This window comes from Falco punctatus (genome assembly GCF_963210335.1).
Source record: "Falco punctatus genome assembly, chromosome: 4".
NCBI classification, from domain to species: Eukaryota; Metazoa; Chordata; class Aves; order Falconiformes; family Falconidae; genus Falco; species Falco punctatus.
The window spans coordinates 89,520,364-89,535,798 of NC_137583.1; the positions used below are offsets into that span (position 1 = coordinate 89,520,364).

The window sequence follows — 15,435 nt, forward strand, 5'->3', positions numbered from 1 at the left end:
TTACCAAATCCTAAGATCTTTTGCACTGCCTTCACCTTTTTTGCTGTCCGCCCACAAGATGTCGGGCCCTCAGTAACTCCACGCTCTGCTGGTCAAAGGACCGTTTCTTGAGTTTGGCATAGAACTCTGTGCTGCCAGAGGAAACTCAAGACCTCCCAGACATGGTCTACATATACCTCTTAAGTGCTGCAGAATATCAAAGGTGTCATCTGGACGTGCTGCTATGTAGTAGGGAAGTGGGTCCTTCACAACGTCATTTACAATATGCTGGAAGTTGGCCGGAGCATTGCAGAGAGCAGATGGCATCAGAACATACTCTTAGTGGCTGTATGTGGTATGAAAAGCAGTTTTCCATTCCTTCTCCTGCCAGGCTTCTCACAGGTCTAGATTTGTGAACCAGCCAGTTCCCTGCAGACATTCACAGAACTCCAAGGCAAGAGGCATAGGGTGCTAGTCCTTTACTGTGGTGCCGTTCAGCCCACTGCAATCTGCACAGATAAAAGCCTTGTTGCAGCCGGCTAGTTTTGAGAGTGCTGTGACAATTGGTGCCCCGTGTGAAGATCGAACTCACGACCTTCAGATTATGAGACTGAGTGTAATGAGCAGCAACAGCAGTGGTGGCTGTGCCGGGTGAAGGTGCGGGAGCAGTGCAGTGCTGTGGACGGCTCCCGCCATTGCTGCTGCTGCTCGGCCTGGTGGTATTCTTGCCGGCGTTTCTGTGCTCGTTGATGTCTCCACTTGTAGAAGAAATGGGCAACCACAAGGATGTTAAGAAGTTTTTCAGGACACGGGATGATGTGTTAGTGCTATATTCTAGATCTGCTGCTGCTGCAAGCTCACTCAGGTTACTGTCCGATGTGGCCCAGGAGGTGAAAGGACGAGGTACTATAAGCTTATCAGAACCCCCCTCTGAAGAAAACAAAAGCCCAGATGTCAAGAAAGCAGATGAGAAGAAAGGTGATCAACCCCCAGAAGCTGAAAAGCCCAAGATAAAAGTGAAGAAAGAATATGTGTATGAGTTCAGGGACAAATTGTCTGGACTACATGAGAATTTTATTTGTGAAAAAGTTGTGATGATTGTCAAATACATAAGGCATGAACTGTTAAGAAGAAAAAAAGAGTTCAGGGACAAGTTGTCTGGACTGTATGAAAAGTTTATTTGTAAAAAGGTTGTGATGATTGTTAAATACTTAAGGTACAAAATGTTAAGAAGAAAAAGAAAAAAAGAAAAAAGGGGAAATTGTAGAGGAATTGTAGAGGAATGAAGGTGGGTTAATTAACATTGATAATATACAGCTGTGGGCTGGCTTCAGGGTCGGTGGGCTGGCTGATGTGGGTGAGGTGCAGCTGTGGCTGGTTCCTGCTAAGTAGTTAAATAGCTCTAAGGGGTATGGAAGAAGAGTGCTAGATGAAGAGAGACCTGGAAGAAGTAGAGAGAGTGCCCTGGATGTAGGAGAAATGAGGAGAAGAATGCAGCAGAGGCAAGAAGCAGGGTGGATTGGCCTGAAGAGTATGTAGAAATAGCACAGACAGTAGATGAACTGTTGAAACCTTGTGGGGGATTGGTGGCTGCGCTGGGGCAAGGCACAGGAACTACTTATTGAAGTCAATTTGGTATGGGGTGGTAAAAGCCTTGTTGTAGCCAGCTAGTTTTGAGTGCTGTGACACACAGAGAGACTTTTTTAAGAAGAAGAGGAAAAAAAAAAAAGAGGCCCCAGCAGTGACATGGGAGGGGTGGATAAACCTACATGCCAGGCAGTCCTTGATGTGCTCCTTGCAGGCTGCTAATTCAGGGTGCTATAAGTCAAAGATGTACCTGAAGGGTGTCCCCTTTCCTGGTGCCAGGTCAATGTGGCAGTTGTGAGTAATGGGATGGTAGTGTTTTCTACCTCCTTCTTACAGACATCCACAGGATCACTGTAGTTGTCTGGGAGCACAGAGGGGTGAGTAGCAGAGGTAGAGGTACAGTCTTGGCACCTGGCAAGACAGAGCTGCAGTGGTGTGATAGCGTTGGGCTGAGGCTGTGCTGTGGTGCCTCATGCAGTATGAAACCAGAAATATAGGAGTCCAGACCAACCCAGGTGGGGTGCTGAAATGGGGAATACAGCCTGGAGAAGATCCTAGGGTGGACTTTTGCCCTCAGGACCTGGGTATTCTTTTCTTGCATGGGTAATACAAGAAACCCAATTGCCAGTTAATGAGGAGGTCGTGCTTCTGTAACGCAGCAGGCTGGACATAACCTGCCGCTAAAGCCCTACAATTTAGAGGTGACGTACAGGAGAAGACTGTGTATTCTCCTGTGCCAGTCAGTACCAAATACATTTGAAATCAATGTAAGCCCAAAACTTCAGAGGAGCATATAGCACCCCAGCTCACACATACTCAAGAGACAGCAGCAGCCACTTACGGAGAGAAAGAGGAAAAGACCCTGAGAAGAAGCAGAGGAGACATGAAAGGAGAAATGAAGGAAACACACAGAAGGAGATACACTCCTGAAAAGAGGTGCTCTATACATGTAGAGATACACCCCTGAAGGGGATTGTGGTGGGCCACACCAGAGCAGGGAAAAATGGGTAAGAAGCAAGGAGTAGCAGAAAGAAACCATTACACAAATTAATCCAACCTCTTGCATTGCCCATCACCTCCTCACCAAAGGAATAACTGTGTGTAGGCAGTAATCTGTGGTAGGCATATTCTTCCCAGCCAATTTTCCATAGACAATGCATAAATGGGATTGTCTAGTCAGCAGCCACCTGGCTTTTCTGCTGGAGCTGGCAGGCACAGCTGCATGTCGATGCTCCCCAGAGACACCAAAGCAAATCAATGAGTAAGGCTTCAGGGTTCTGGAAAGCAGTCGTGTTTCTTACAGAGGTGACTCACTCAGTTGAGGGCCACGCTGAAAGCCAGAAGATTATGACTGTAGAGCATCTAGTATTTATTGCCTTGGCTGTAAAGTTTAGCTGTGAACCCCCTGAAACCCCAGCTGATGCCCACTGAAGGGGATTTGGCAAAGCTGGGGCAGGGGTCACTCTGACCACAGAGGATGTTAAAGAATCCTGCAGTGCTGTGACCTCTCTCTTGGTTCCTGGCCAGGGTTTGGAGCTTCAGGGAGCCACTGGGGCTATCACCTGCACAGCCTGAGACAAGCCAGGACTGACCATAGAACAGGCAAGGGCAGTGAAGCAGTGATCTCAGCACTCATGGTACAGTCCTACAGTACCTAAGCAGGGTTGCTGATGATAGCACGCTTGCATCAATGTGCAGTGATCGTCAGACAAAGGCAAGGTGGTAAGTTGGATCTGAGATCAATGCTGAAATCCAGAAGACAGAACAAGCAATAGGAGACAAAAGTGGATTTAAGTATACCTGTGGCACACCTATGATGTAGCTCAGGCAAGAGTTCGGGACTCAGTTCTGAAGTGAAATGGAACTCCTGGTCCCACAGGGCAGAGCATGTGGGTAGAAGCCCCAGGTGAGGCTGGTCAGGGTGAGTAAGGTCTATTGATGCACCCATAGCTTTAATTTTCTGGTGTGGTGCTTTGGGATGGACACTCACATTCTTCAATCCAGACTAGCGATTCCGTTACAGCTATCATGTCTTTATCAATTTATACATTGTCTCAATGTTTTCTCTGTTTCATTCTTTACTGCTTTTACATTTCTTAGCAATGTTTAGTAATTGATTTGCTTTCTTTCACACTACTGGGCACAGACAAGAAATTTTCATACAACTACCCATTATAACATATGCAGCAGATCATGGTTCTTCATTTCAAGTGTGAACCTAAGATGGTTTCTTCCTATATGCACTACTTTACATTGAGCTTCCCTAAATTCCATCTCCCATTCTTTGCCTGTACACACAGTATCTTAAGACTCTTCAGCTTGCAGTTCTTCTCAGCCTGCCGTTTCCTGTATTTCCCTAAATGAAACTGTACCATTAACACACACTGATACTGCCATTACCAGATCCTTGAGAAATAAGTTGCACGGATCAAGTTCCAGAACACATCCTTGTGGGACTCTATTGGTGACCTCTTTTTACTGTGAAAATGGACTATTGGCTGTTACTGTCTTATTTCCTGTCTGTCAACCAGTTATGAACCCCTGCAATTCTTTATTTCTTGGCAGGGTAACTTTTAAGAGCTTTTGATGAGCGACATCTGCAAATACCTTCCAGAAATCCATGGTCAGGATTTCAGGGTCTGTTTCCCTTAGCCACAAGCTTGTTGACTCATACACATTTCAGTAGGATTGTGAGGCAGTTATTCCCTTTAGAAAAGCCATTTTGACTCATCGCTATTACAGCATCTTTATGCATATGCTAACTAATTCTAACCTACCTTACAGTTTGCATTAAATTGCTTGCTAAAGATATGAGTCGTGTACTTTTCTAGATTTCTTATGGCATCCTTTAAAAAAAATTGACATTACAGCTAACACATACCTGTTCCCTGCTACAAAAGCAATTTTATACTAGAGGTTTTAGAGGAAAGTTTGTAGTTCACCCCTGAATTCTTTTAGAATTGCTGGTTATATTCCATCTGGTCCTTGTGATTTGTTGCTATTAATTTTGCCTGTGTGTTCCATAACCTGTATGTTCCATGCTGACTCTTTCAAGACACACCCCCTGGTCAGTCCCCCCATAAAGAACAAAAGCTGGCTTGGGAATCTCATCCAGCTCTACAGAGATGTGAAGAATTCATTTAGATTTTATTTTCTCTGCATGCTCCTTTAAGATTTCTCTTAATTTTCCTGGTGCTGCAGACTGTCTGGCAGGCTTCCAGAGCCTGAAGTGTTCAGAAAGGGATTTATTATTAGATTCTATCCCTTATGCAAGTTGTTCCTCAAACTCTTTTGGCCTGTCTCATGGTGTGGTTTACTTTTTATCTGTCACAAGTTTGAATTCTATTTTCAATTTTAGGCCCAAATTTAGCCTTTGGAAGGATGTTTCTGCAAAGCCACCTGCTGCAACAGGCTGCCTTGTCCCTACTGCTTAACCATGGCAGGTTCCTTTTTCTTGTTAAATACATTTGCCCTGAGCCTCCGGTGTGGTATCCTTACAGTCTCCACATAATCCTCAAAGACATAATTACTTCAGCTGCCCTTCTGGTTTTAACAACCTTCTTCATTTTTAGGTAGTTCTTTTTTTTTTTTTTTTAATGCAAGCACATATTGGTGGACTTTTTTTTTTTTTTTTTTTGCTTTACATAAAGGCATGCATAAGAGCTTTATGTAAGGAAGGAAAGGACAAAAGAGACAGCACATCACTGTGTGCTGCAATGGACTGTGCCCACAGCACCTTCTAACTCCTTCCCTTGCCTTCTGGAGGGGTACACAGCATCATGTGAAACTACGGCTTCTGGCTGCAGAGACTGTAACTCCAACGGCATTTGGAAACACGTAGGGACAGCTTCCTTAAAACCCAGGAACCTAGGAAATCCTTTGCACAAAAGGGTACTATGTGTATGCAGGAGACTCATGCTGAACATCTAGATTTGCAGTTGGTTGGCTGCAGTCCATTTTGCCTCCTCACCAGAATCTTAGCATCATGGCAGCCTTGCTTTCTGCATGCCAAGGCATCTTATGAGCAGTCACTGACCCCACCATGGGCTGACTGGTCCTTAAAAATGACTGTACCATGATGCCAGTCCTGGAGTGAATATGTTTCTACTAGCAGATCTTGGCATGCTGGCACTTGCAGTTATGGTATGGATTCCCTTCCATCTGCTTCCCTGCCTCGTCTCCCCTCCCTCTTGAAGGCAAGGCTGTTTACCAGCATCCCTGCTGCATATAGGAGAGATCTGTGACTGTAAGGGCTCTGAGTACATCTTCCCCAGGTCCCTTCCCACCACCCTGAGGGTTTGGCTGGGTAGGCTCAGCACCAACTTTTATAAGCAGCTGTCAGACCTTGAGAAGCCTCAGTGGGTGCCTGCCCCTCATTCTTTCCCATGTTGCTTTAAAAGTCATGCTCTCATCCCCAGTGCCTGCCTGAACTACATTGCAGGTGTGCTTGTGCCTACCCTCTCTGATCCTTATCCACTGGCTTGAGCTGCCCTGTCACTACTGCAGGCTTACCTGGTGACCTGCATGTTGCCTGAAGTGCTGGTGAACCTGGTCTGCTCTTCTTGCTTGGGTGTTGTGGAATTTGCGGACTCTCAGCTCCCAGCTTTACTTTCCGTGTGGAGCAGTCTGTCTCTGCTGCTTCCAGACAGTTGTACAGGTCAGGTGGAACAAAGCAGCACTGAGGAAAGAAATGAGTGATAAATGGCAAAAGGATGTGGAGATGAATGTTCAAACATGACAAACTAAAGAAGAGAATAAAATCATGTGCCTGTATGGAAATGCCAGACAATTAAGTTAGGCTATCAGGAGTGGATGGCACTGGCCCAGTGCAAATTTAAGGCAAGAAAGGGGGGGGGGGGGGGAAGCAGACCTGTTTAGATAAAAAGGGAGAACAAAGGAAAAACTGTATAGACCTAACCATTGGCATTTGTGCAGCAGCAGCACATATAGGTGCAAATATATATAGTGCTTTCCATACCACAAACTGGTTTTTTGGTGGTATCAAAAAAGAGTGGCTACTACTCACTACTACGGGCTACTACTGCTACTGAAGTATTGCTGTGGTGTTCATGTAAAGCAGCATTCAAAATTTGTAGCAGTTCGCTGTGAATGTTATGGTCACATCTCCACAGGAGTAACAGAGACTTCTGGGAACCAGAGGCCTGTTGCAAGTTTCTTGACAGCAGCAGGAAACCCATGCATGGCCTCTGAAAGGACGCCATTAACACACAGAACATTTCTTTGCAGCCTCAGGTGGTTACAGCGTTTACATACAGCGAAGCACTTCAAGCAACACTCAACATCCCTGGCAAAACACGTAGCATCCTCCTGAGGCTGTTGCCATACTGGTTTGCAAAGCTTCCTTTGCGGCAGTGGCAGGAGCCTGGGGCATGTTTTAACAGCTAGTGTTTCTGCAGTAAGCTCACCCGTTCTTTAAGGGCTTCAGAGCTGTGCACTTTGCCAGCTATGAGGGGAAGAACTATGCAGCAAATGGAACTTTGACCCGAGAATTTCACCGGGAGGGTGTGGAGGGCAGAACGCAGAGACTGCGTGTAGCGGCGCTGCTCTTCAGAGCTGCAGTTGCTATGGAATTGTGGACTTGCTCTGCAGCGCCTGGAAAGATCAGCAGCTCTGAAGGGACTCTGGAGCTACGGTGCAGCACTGAAAGCACAGAAACGGTCTGCAGATGTCCTGTAACCATGACGCTACAAACCTCTGCAGGGAGGTGTGAATCATACAATGGCTACACACTGGTGCCGAGACCCGCAGCATGACGACACATTCTGTTCTGCGGAGCACTTGGGGCTGGGGCATGACGAGAGATTTGTCTGCAGCACCAGCTGTAGCGCGGGGGTCATGTGGGCATTCCCAAAGAACCTTAAGTTCCAGCACTCATTTGGGGTGACAAACGTGTGGCTCTGCCACCTCCCTAGAGCAGTGCATGCAGGATGCAGTGGACAGTCTGGCGACACATCCCTGCTTGCTACCCTGTGCCCAGAGAAAAGCACCTTTTACGCATACCATGCCAGTGCGGTGCACTGCCCTGTACCCACGCTCCCGCCCTCGGTCCGGTTTGCTGGGCTTAGCGATGCAAGCGGTGCAGTAAACCCCGTTTCGGGGCAGGGCCGCAGCGGGCAGGCCAGCGGCAGGCAGGCGGCCCACTGATGGTCCTTGTGCCGCGGGCACGTCCCCGTCTTCCCGCCTTTGCAGCACCAGTCCCGCCTCCCGTTTTCCCGCGCCTTTGGGCGGTGCCCGCCCCAGCCCCGCCCTCCGGCCTCGTTCCCGCCCCCCCCGGCCTCGTTCCCGCCCCTGCTCGGCCGCCCGCCCGCTGCTCCCCGCTGCGCCTGCGCGCGGTTCCCGCGTCCCTCTGAGGGGGGCGCCGTAGGTGCGCGCCGTGCGCACGCGCGCCATCCCGGAAGCCGCCCCTCGGCGTGGGGGGGCGTTGCGGTGGCATGGCGGAGGCGCGACCCGGGGCGGGTAAGCGTGGCTGCTGTGCCCAGCTCCGCTCCGGGGGCAGCCGGGGGCCGGCGGTGCGGGGGTGAGGGGGGGAGAGGAGGAGGGGCGGTGGTGGCTCGCGGCGCCGCTGCCGGGCCGGGCCGCGTCCGGGGGCTGGCGTGGCGAGGGGCGCGGGCTGCGGCAGCACCTGTTGCCGCCTCCCGCCGCAACTTCGCGGCGCCCGCGGAGCGCAGAGCGGCCTGTGTGCGGGGGGGCTCGACCTGAGGAGGGGGGCGCGGACTTCCAGTCTGTGAGAAACGAACGGCAGAATCGGTACAGAGAGCCGGCTCGGTTCTGGAAAACTTACAGCTTCCTGCCCATGCCTGCCGCTGACACCCAGCGGAGGGGTCCCGGGCAGCAGGGGGTGCCGCGGGGCCCGGGCCGCGCCGGAGGCTGCCTGCAGCGGGGGAGGGCGGCCGAGGGCCCCCGCCGGGAGCGCCGCAGGGTGGGGAAGGGCTTGTGTTCGTCCGTCTGCTTCTGCTGGCCCTTGGGCTGCGGGTTCAGGTTAACTTGGGCTTCACTGGGTGTGGCTGTGGCGGAGCAGCGGGGACAGCCTCTCACGGCCCGAATTCCAGCCTCACGTTTAATGATTTACTGTGTATTAAGGGCACGTCATGATAGAAGGACCCTTATGTAATCGTCTCGAGCAGGTAATAGAAATCACTGTTGCCCAGAGTCACTCGTGATTATTTAGCGTTTTCATCGTGTCTGTTGATTTTCTTGCAGTCTGGGTAGACTTCTCAGGTAATCTGTTGCTTTGGGGTCACTTGGTGAGCTGACTCGTCTCGTTGTTCATAGAGTCATCAGGTTTCTGCCAGAAGGAATCCTGGACGTTTGTGGCTGGTGTGAAGAAATAAGTATGAATCTCTGCTTTTGCAGCACCCTCTGTTGTTAATTCAGATTAGATTGTCGTTAGCCTGTGTCATAAATAGCATTCCCTATCTCTTCTATGTTCTTGGTAGTCTGGCTATCGTGATGGAAAAGTTGTTTGAGTTCATTTTTTGATGGGATGAAAATGGGTCCGCAGCTGCCTTGTGGGAAGTGAAATGGCCTGGGACATGGTTCAGAGAGCAGAGGCTGACAGTTACAGTAAAGAGAAGCTGGTGCAGGCCAAAGCCTGCTTGTCTCTTTATCTTCCATGCTGTCAGGCTGCAAATCAGCTCTGGTCCTGAAACCTTTTGTACCGTCTGTATTTACTGCAATAAAGAAATAAATATACTGAGCTAGAAACAGTTTTACTGAAAAGCAGTAGATCAGTCTGGATGGTACACCATTTCTACATTTGCTTTATAACACTTAAGCTAATATGAATATTGTCACATGGCATTAAGTTCTGGAGTTCATTCCTTGTTATGGTAATACATGCTATGTTAGGAAGAACTGTCTCATAGGCAACCTTTGAACTGTGCTTGTGCAGTATTAGGATGGGAACTGGCTTTTGCCTTGCACCTTTGTGGACAGAGCAAGCATATGCTTTTGAGAGCTTAAATATGGAAGAGATTTTGCTCTCAGGGTAGATCGGGGAAGTGGTTGAGGTTGAAGAATGACAGTTTGGGGTCATGGCAGATGTGCAGACCGTCCAGGATATTTTGCCAATAGTGAATGATTATTGAGACCCAGGGAACGAGTGTAAGAGACAAAGGGGAAAAATATAAGAAACAAGGTCATTGTAGAATGATTATTCACATTGATATACTTTTCTAGTTTCCAGTCCTATGCACATGGAAGGGACAGGTGGTATTTGTATTTAATAGGCATTAATAGATTTTATTTTTTCCATCAGTTGCTGTAATTATTGTTGGATGTGGTTTGGGTTTTTTTTTGTCTTCACAATGACAGCTGGGTCATTATACACAGTACAGTGCATCATTAAACTGAAGATATCGGGGAGCTGCTATAAAGCTGTGAGTAGCCCCCTGTAAGGGTGAACAGGAAAGTAAAACCTTATGTTTATTCTCCTTATGCAAAATCCATTCTGTAGTAGGTATTCTGTTTGGATGATGAACGTACTTATGAAGTTGTATTTCTTCCCTGCTTTTATATTTCTCCTATACCATCTTGAAATGGGCTAGCTGAAAATTAACATTCTGTTCAAAATGTGGATGCACTGAATTTGGGCGGTAGCATAAAAGGACAAAACCAAAGCCTTGTGCACCAATACACACAGGGCTCTGACTAGCTGGAAAGCAGCTCTGCAGACAGTGACCTTGGGGTCCTTGGTGGACTATGAGCAGACCATGAATCGGCAATGTGCCCCCTCTTTAAGGAAGGCCAACAGTATCCTAGAGTATGTTAGGAGTGTTGTCAGTTTGTCAAGGGAGATGCACATTTCCCTCTGCTCAGCACTGGTGAGGCCATGACTGGAATACTGTGTCCAATTCTGGGCTCCCCTGTACGGGGAGGACATTAGTACTAGTGAGTGAATTCAGCAAAGGACTGTGAAGATTATTAAGGGACTGGAGCATCCCTCATATGAGCAGTGGCTGAGAGAGCTGGAACTCTTCAGTCTGGAGAGAAGACTCAGAGTGATCTTAATGCTGTGCACAAGTACCTGATGGGAGGGGGTAAAGAGTATGGGGCCAGATCCTTCTTAGGGGTATTAAGTGGAAGGACAAGGAGCAACAGGTACAAATTAAAACACATGAAATGAACAGAAGAAAAAGCCTGCTTGCTGTGAGGATGGTCATGTACTGGAACAGGTTGCTTAGGAGAGGTCATGGCGCCTCAGGTCTTGGAGATCCTCAAAACGCAGCTGACCACAGTCATGGGCACCTCAATCTAGCTAACCCTGTTTGAGCAGGGTATTTGGAGTAGATCTCAAGAGGTCACTTCCAGCCTCAGCCATTCTGTGATTCTATGGTAATGATGATTTTGTGTGTTAATCTTTCTCTAACAGTTTTTGGCAAGAGTTGTGGGAAGGAAGCATAGCTTTTATTAGATGAGCTATTACAGTTGGAATAAACAATATTTGGGCAGGCAGATTGGTTTGCATGTAAGTGGATTGCACTGCTTGAGCCTGAAACAGTGTAGCTTCTGTTTAGGAAGCAATCCAACCTTTTGTAAATCTGTGTTATCTCTGGAAATGGTGGGCCGCTGCAGGGGAATATATAAAATGATCAGAGAAGACAGAAAAGATCAAGCTTGGTGTTCTTGAGGAAGAGGTTTAAAGCTTTCAATGCTATGGGGAGAGCCTCAGGTTTTCATAATGCACCGTTCCTGTTGTTTTTTTGTGGTATGGTGTAATACAGGTACCTGTATTAAGACCTGCAGGAAGTGTCTTCCCTGTAACTTGTGCTTTGCATTCAGCTGGCTGGACCATCTCTTGTCTGGCTATGGGCAGTGCTGACACAATTACATTGTTGTGTATGCACTCTGTACTGTCATCTGTCTTTAGGTGAAAGAACAGGTTATGTGAATTGCTTTCAAGCTGAAGACATTTGTCCTGCAATTACCTTTGTCTTTTATTGGGAGCCAGTATATAAACTGAACAAATAGAGTATGCTGAGTTGGAAGGGACTCGGAAGGGTTATTGAATCCAACTCCTGACTCCACACAGGGCAACCTAAAAATTACACCACATACCGAAGAGCATTATCCAAATGCTTCTTGAACATTGAAAGTCTTGGGGCCATGACCACTTCCCTGAGAAGCTTTTTGCAGTGCTTGACCACCCTTTCATTGAAGAACTTTTTCCTAATACTACCCAATCTGAACTTCCCTTGACACAGCTTTAAGCCATTCCCTCGGGTCCTGTCACTGGCCACCAGGGAGAAGATGCCAGCCCTTCTCTCTGCTCCCCCTTGTGAGGAAGCTGTAGACAGCAAGGAGGTCACTCAGTCTCCTTGAAGCTGAACAAAGCCAGTATTCTCAACTGCTCCTCATAAGTCATGTCCACCATGGACACATTCTAATAGTTTTATGTCCTTCTGGTATTGTGGAGCCCAGAATTGCACACACTGCTCAAGGTGACACTATTTTTGGTTGAATTTGAGTATCTCAATAAGAAGTGGTCAATTAAAAAAAGTAAGTGCTTGTCCAGTCAGAAGGACTGGTACTAATCAATGTTGTTTATTTAGTTCTAGTTTTGTATTGATCTGAAGTTTCAGAAGGAAAATTGGAGTTCCTTCTATCTGGGAGATAGAGTTGAATTCATTTAAGGATAAAGAAGTACAACCTCTGACATTTATTGTGGACTCCTGTACTCGTATATTTTTCTGGGTGGATTCCTTAAATACTTTTTTTTAACTTTTATTCTTAATTATCAACTTCATGCAGTCTCTGCCTAATTGAAGTACATTTTTTAATGGCTCTTCAAAATCTAATTGGATGTAGCTTGCTGAAACTATGCTAAGGAATGTCACTTACTCATGATGTCTTTAAGTGGCACCTTCAAATGTCATTATTGTTGTCTTTATCAAAAAAGCATTGAAGTTACTAAATCTGGGGTAGTGGTCCCCAAAGTAAACTCTGTTTTTGAAGTAGAGCTTGTGCTTTTTAAAATGAGGCATGTATGTACTAGTTTTCTTCATGTTCTTAAAAGTGTCCTTATCAAATAATTTTTCTGAAGGATAGTTCATGCAGACTACCCAACTTTTCTGGGGCATTTTGGCTCTGTCTGCAGTGAATGCTGAAGTGGTGTACTGTTATGGCAAGGCAAGCATGAAACCATGTGTTTCATATGCTTGGGTTTAATTCACATTCAGCATCTTAGGGATATTAAAATCTGCAGTGCAACCTTTGGTTGCTTCTAAAGGTGTTGTCATTTTCTTTATTTTATAGAAGTACAGACTAGAATCTAGCTTTGGCCATTCACTTTTTCTTGGGATTTTTGTGTATGTACAGGTAAAAACATGTCTGAGGAAACATGAACCAGTGTTAGCTGCTGATTATTAGACTTGTGTATGTATTTTGCTGTTTCTTGTCTTGCCAGGCAGAAATCAGTTTTAGTAGAATTTACCACTTTGGAATTTTTTTTGTAATGTAAAAGCTGACAGTAAGAATAGGAATCCTATTCATGGGTGATATAAAAAGTCCTAATGAATTATTCATATTTTGGAGGTGCTTTTAAATATCTGAGTCCTGGTTTCCCATCTGTTTCTTCAAACTTAATAGATATTTGGAAAGTGCTTTAAAAGATACCACTTGCACGGCTAAATGTCAAGTCCTGGTTATGCTTCTTGGAGGCCATACTCAAAAGTTAATTTGAGTGTATTTTAGAAAGCCAGCATTTTAAAGCCATGTCCAGCATGTTTTTCTGTGTCAGTATAAGATAGTATATTGTACTGATCTACAAAGCATACTTAATCAAGCTTACTTACAGCATTCATTTGAAAGCCCTCTGCAGCAATTTGTAATTCATGCATGCATTTTATGTACCACATCTCATAACCAAAGAAACAATGGTCTTTAATAACAGAATACACTTTTTTTAGAGGCAAGCTATGTGTTTTTTGAAAAACATGTCTTTATAATATTAAGAAGCCATTTGGTTTACCTTGTTATATCTATCCATCAAACTTTAAATTTTAGGGTGCACAAAATAAATCTTAAACCAACTAATAAAATGGGTTGTTTCAAATAAGGTTTGTATGTAATTACAGGATCGCATCCTGTCTTCAAATCAAAGTATGTGAAACCATTTTAGGTAATCTATACTGAGCGACTGCTGTTTACATTATAATGTAAAAGGACTACAATCTATGTTTGTAGTCCTCTTCTTTTTTTTTTTTTTTTTAGTGCTAGAAAACAAACTGGCAAAAGACTGGAAAAACTGAAAGTAAGTGTAGTTGTAGAAAGTAAAAATGACAACTTTATATTTTGAGTTCTTTACACAAGATGCATGTGCTGAAGTAAGAAAAACAGAACATTTCCAGGGAAGCTGCTTGCAGTCCAGATTCTTTCAGATGTATAAGCCTAATACTTTATACCTACTAGGGTCTGCAGTCCTAATGATAGAACAGAATAGTTCAGCTAGAAGGCACTTATGAGTGTTCAAGTCAGCTGCCTGACCCCTTTAGGAGTGACCAAAAGTTAAAGCATGTTATTAAGGGCATTGTCCAAATGCTTCTTAGAGGCTGATAGGCGTGGGGCATTGACCACCCCTCATGGAAGCCTGTTCCAGTGTCTGACTACCCTCTTTGGTAAAGAAATGTTTTTCATCAAGTCTGAACCTCCCCTGAGGGACACTTTGTGCCATTCCCACCTGTCCTGACACTGGCTACTAGGGAGAAGAGCTCAGCACCTCCTTGCCACTGCCCCTCCCCTTGAGTTAAGGTTGAGTTTTAAGTCAATCCCCAGCTGTTTTGAAAGACCTCTGTCTGATGTTCTGTTTCAGTTGTCTGAAACTCAGGTTAGTATTAGAGTTTTTAAAAAATCCCCAAGCACTTTGTATTTGCCATTTATATCTAGTATAATAATAATACGTGATGTTATATAGCATAGCATATGATAATACAATATTCTATGTTATATTAAGAACATATACTCTATTACAATATCTCAACATATTAAATGTAAGTAATGTAATATAATAATGTGTAATTATATATATGTATTGTCTTTGCAAAGAAAGTGATTTCAACTGTCTCTTTAAAAACAAATATAAATTGGGTTATGTGGTTAAGAACAATCTTAAATTTGATTTTAAATTCCTAACTTTTTGTAAGCTTAAAGCGTCGCTTCCATGAAGTTGTATGTTGTGGGGCTGGGTTTTTTTGGCTACCAAATCCCTCATAGTAGTAATAACCATTCCTGGAGGTTTAAAAAAACTTCTTCATTTGAAAGTAAATGAAATTCACTGAAAAATGTTAAAATGATTTGAAGTGTTCTGGTTTTTCCTTTCCTTCAAAATGTAAATTTCCACAATCTTTATTGAAAAGTTAAAATCATAGGTAGCTGAGACACTCAGATAGCATTTGGCTTTTGGAGAGTCTCTTATGTTCATAGCCCAAGTGCTTGATTCTTTTTTTGAATTGTCCTGAACCAGGAATAAACTGCACCTGCCCTACCACCAGAGGTAACTTACCTAACCTGTGAAATGAGTACTACCTCCATGAAATTTTAGAAGCCTCTCTTCTTTTTCACACTGCTGTGAAAAAAACAATCTGCTACAACCTGTTAGACTGTCCCTGACATTCACCTGATAATTCCTGTTGCGGGCAGGCCCCTCTGCCACAATGTGATATGAAATTGAGCCACATAGGGTTTCTAAGGTGCACCTCTTTCTTTTATCTAGAGACATAAAAACAACAGAGGATCTCTTAAGTAGAAATACAGTTCATATTGATGGCCTCGTAACAGAAAAGTACTTTTGCAAAGCTGCTCTGGGTAGTCCCTCTACCATTTGATATGTCTGTATGTGGAACAGTGTGATCA

At 45.1% G+C, this 15,435-nt stretch overlaps 1 protein-coding gene across 6 annotated transcripts in view; it reads left to right on the forward strand.

Moving 5' to 3' along the window:
• The first annotated feature begins 7,900 nt into the window (after positions 1 to 7,900).
• Positions 7,901 to 15,435, forward strand: part of NFX1 (nuclear transcription factor, X-box binding 1) — a 75,224-nt gene continuing 67,689 nt past the window's right edge. For all 6 annotated transcript variants that reach the window (XR_013927334.1, XR_013927335.1, XR_013927336.1 and 3 more), the window contains exon 1: positions 7,901 to 8,043. Coding sequence is in view for 1 of the 6 variants with exons in the window: in XM_080382121.1 (XP_080238247.1) it covers positions 8,019 to 8,043 (25 nt within the window). In the remaining 5 variants the exon portion in view is untranslated. The remainder of the gene's footprint in view (positions 8,044 to 15,435) is intronic.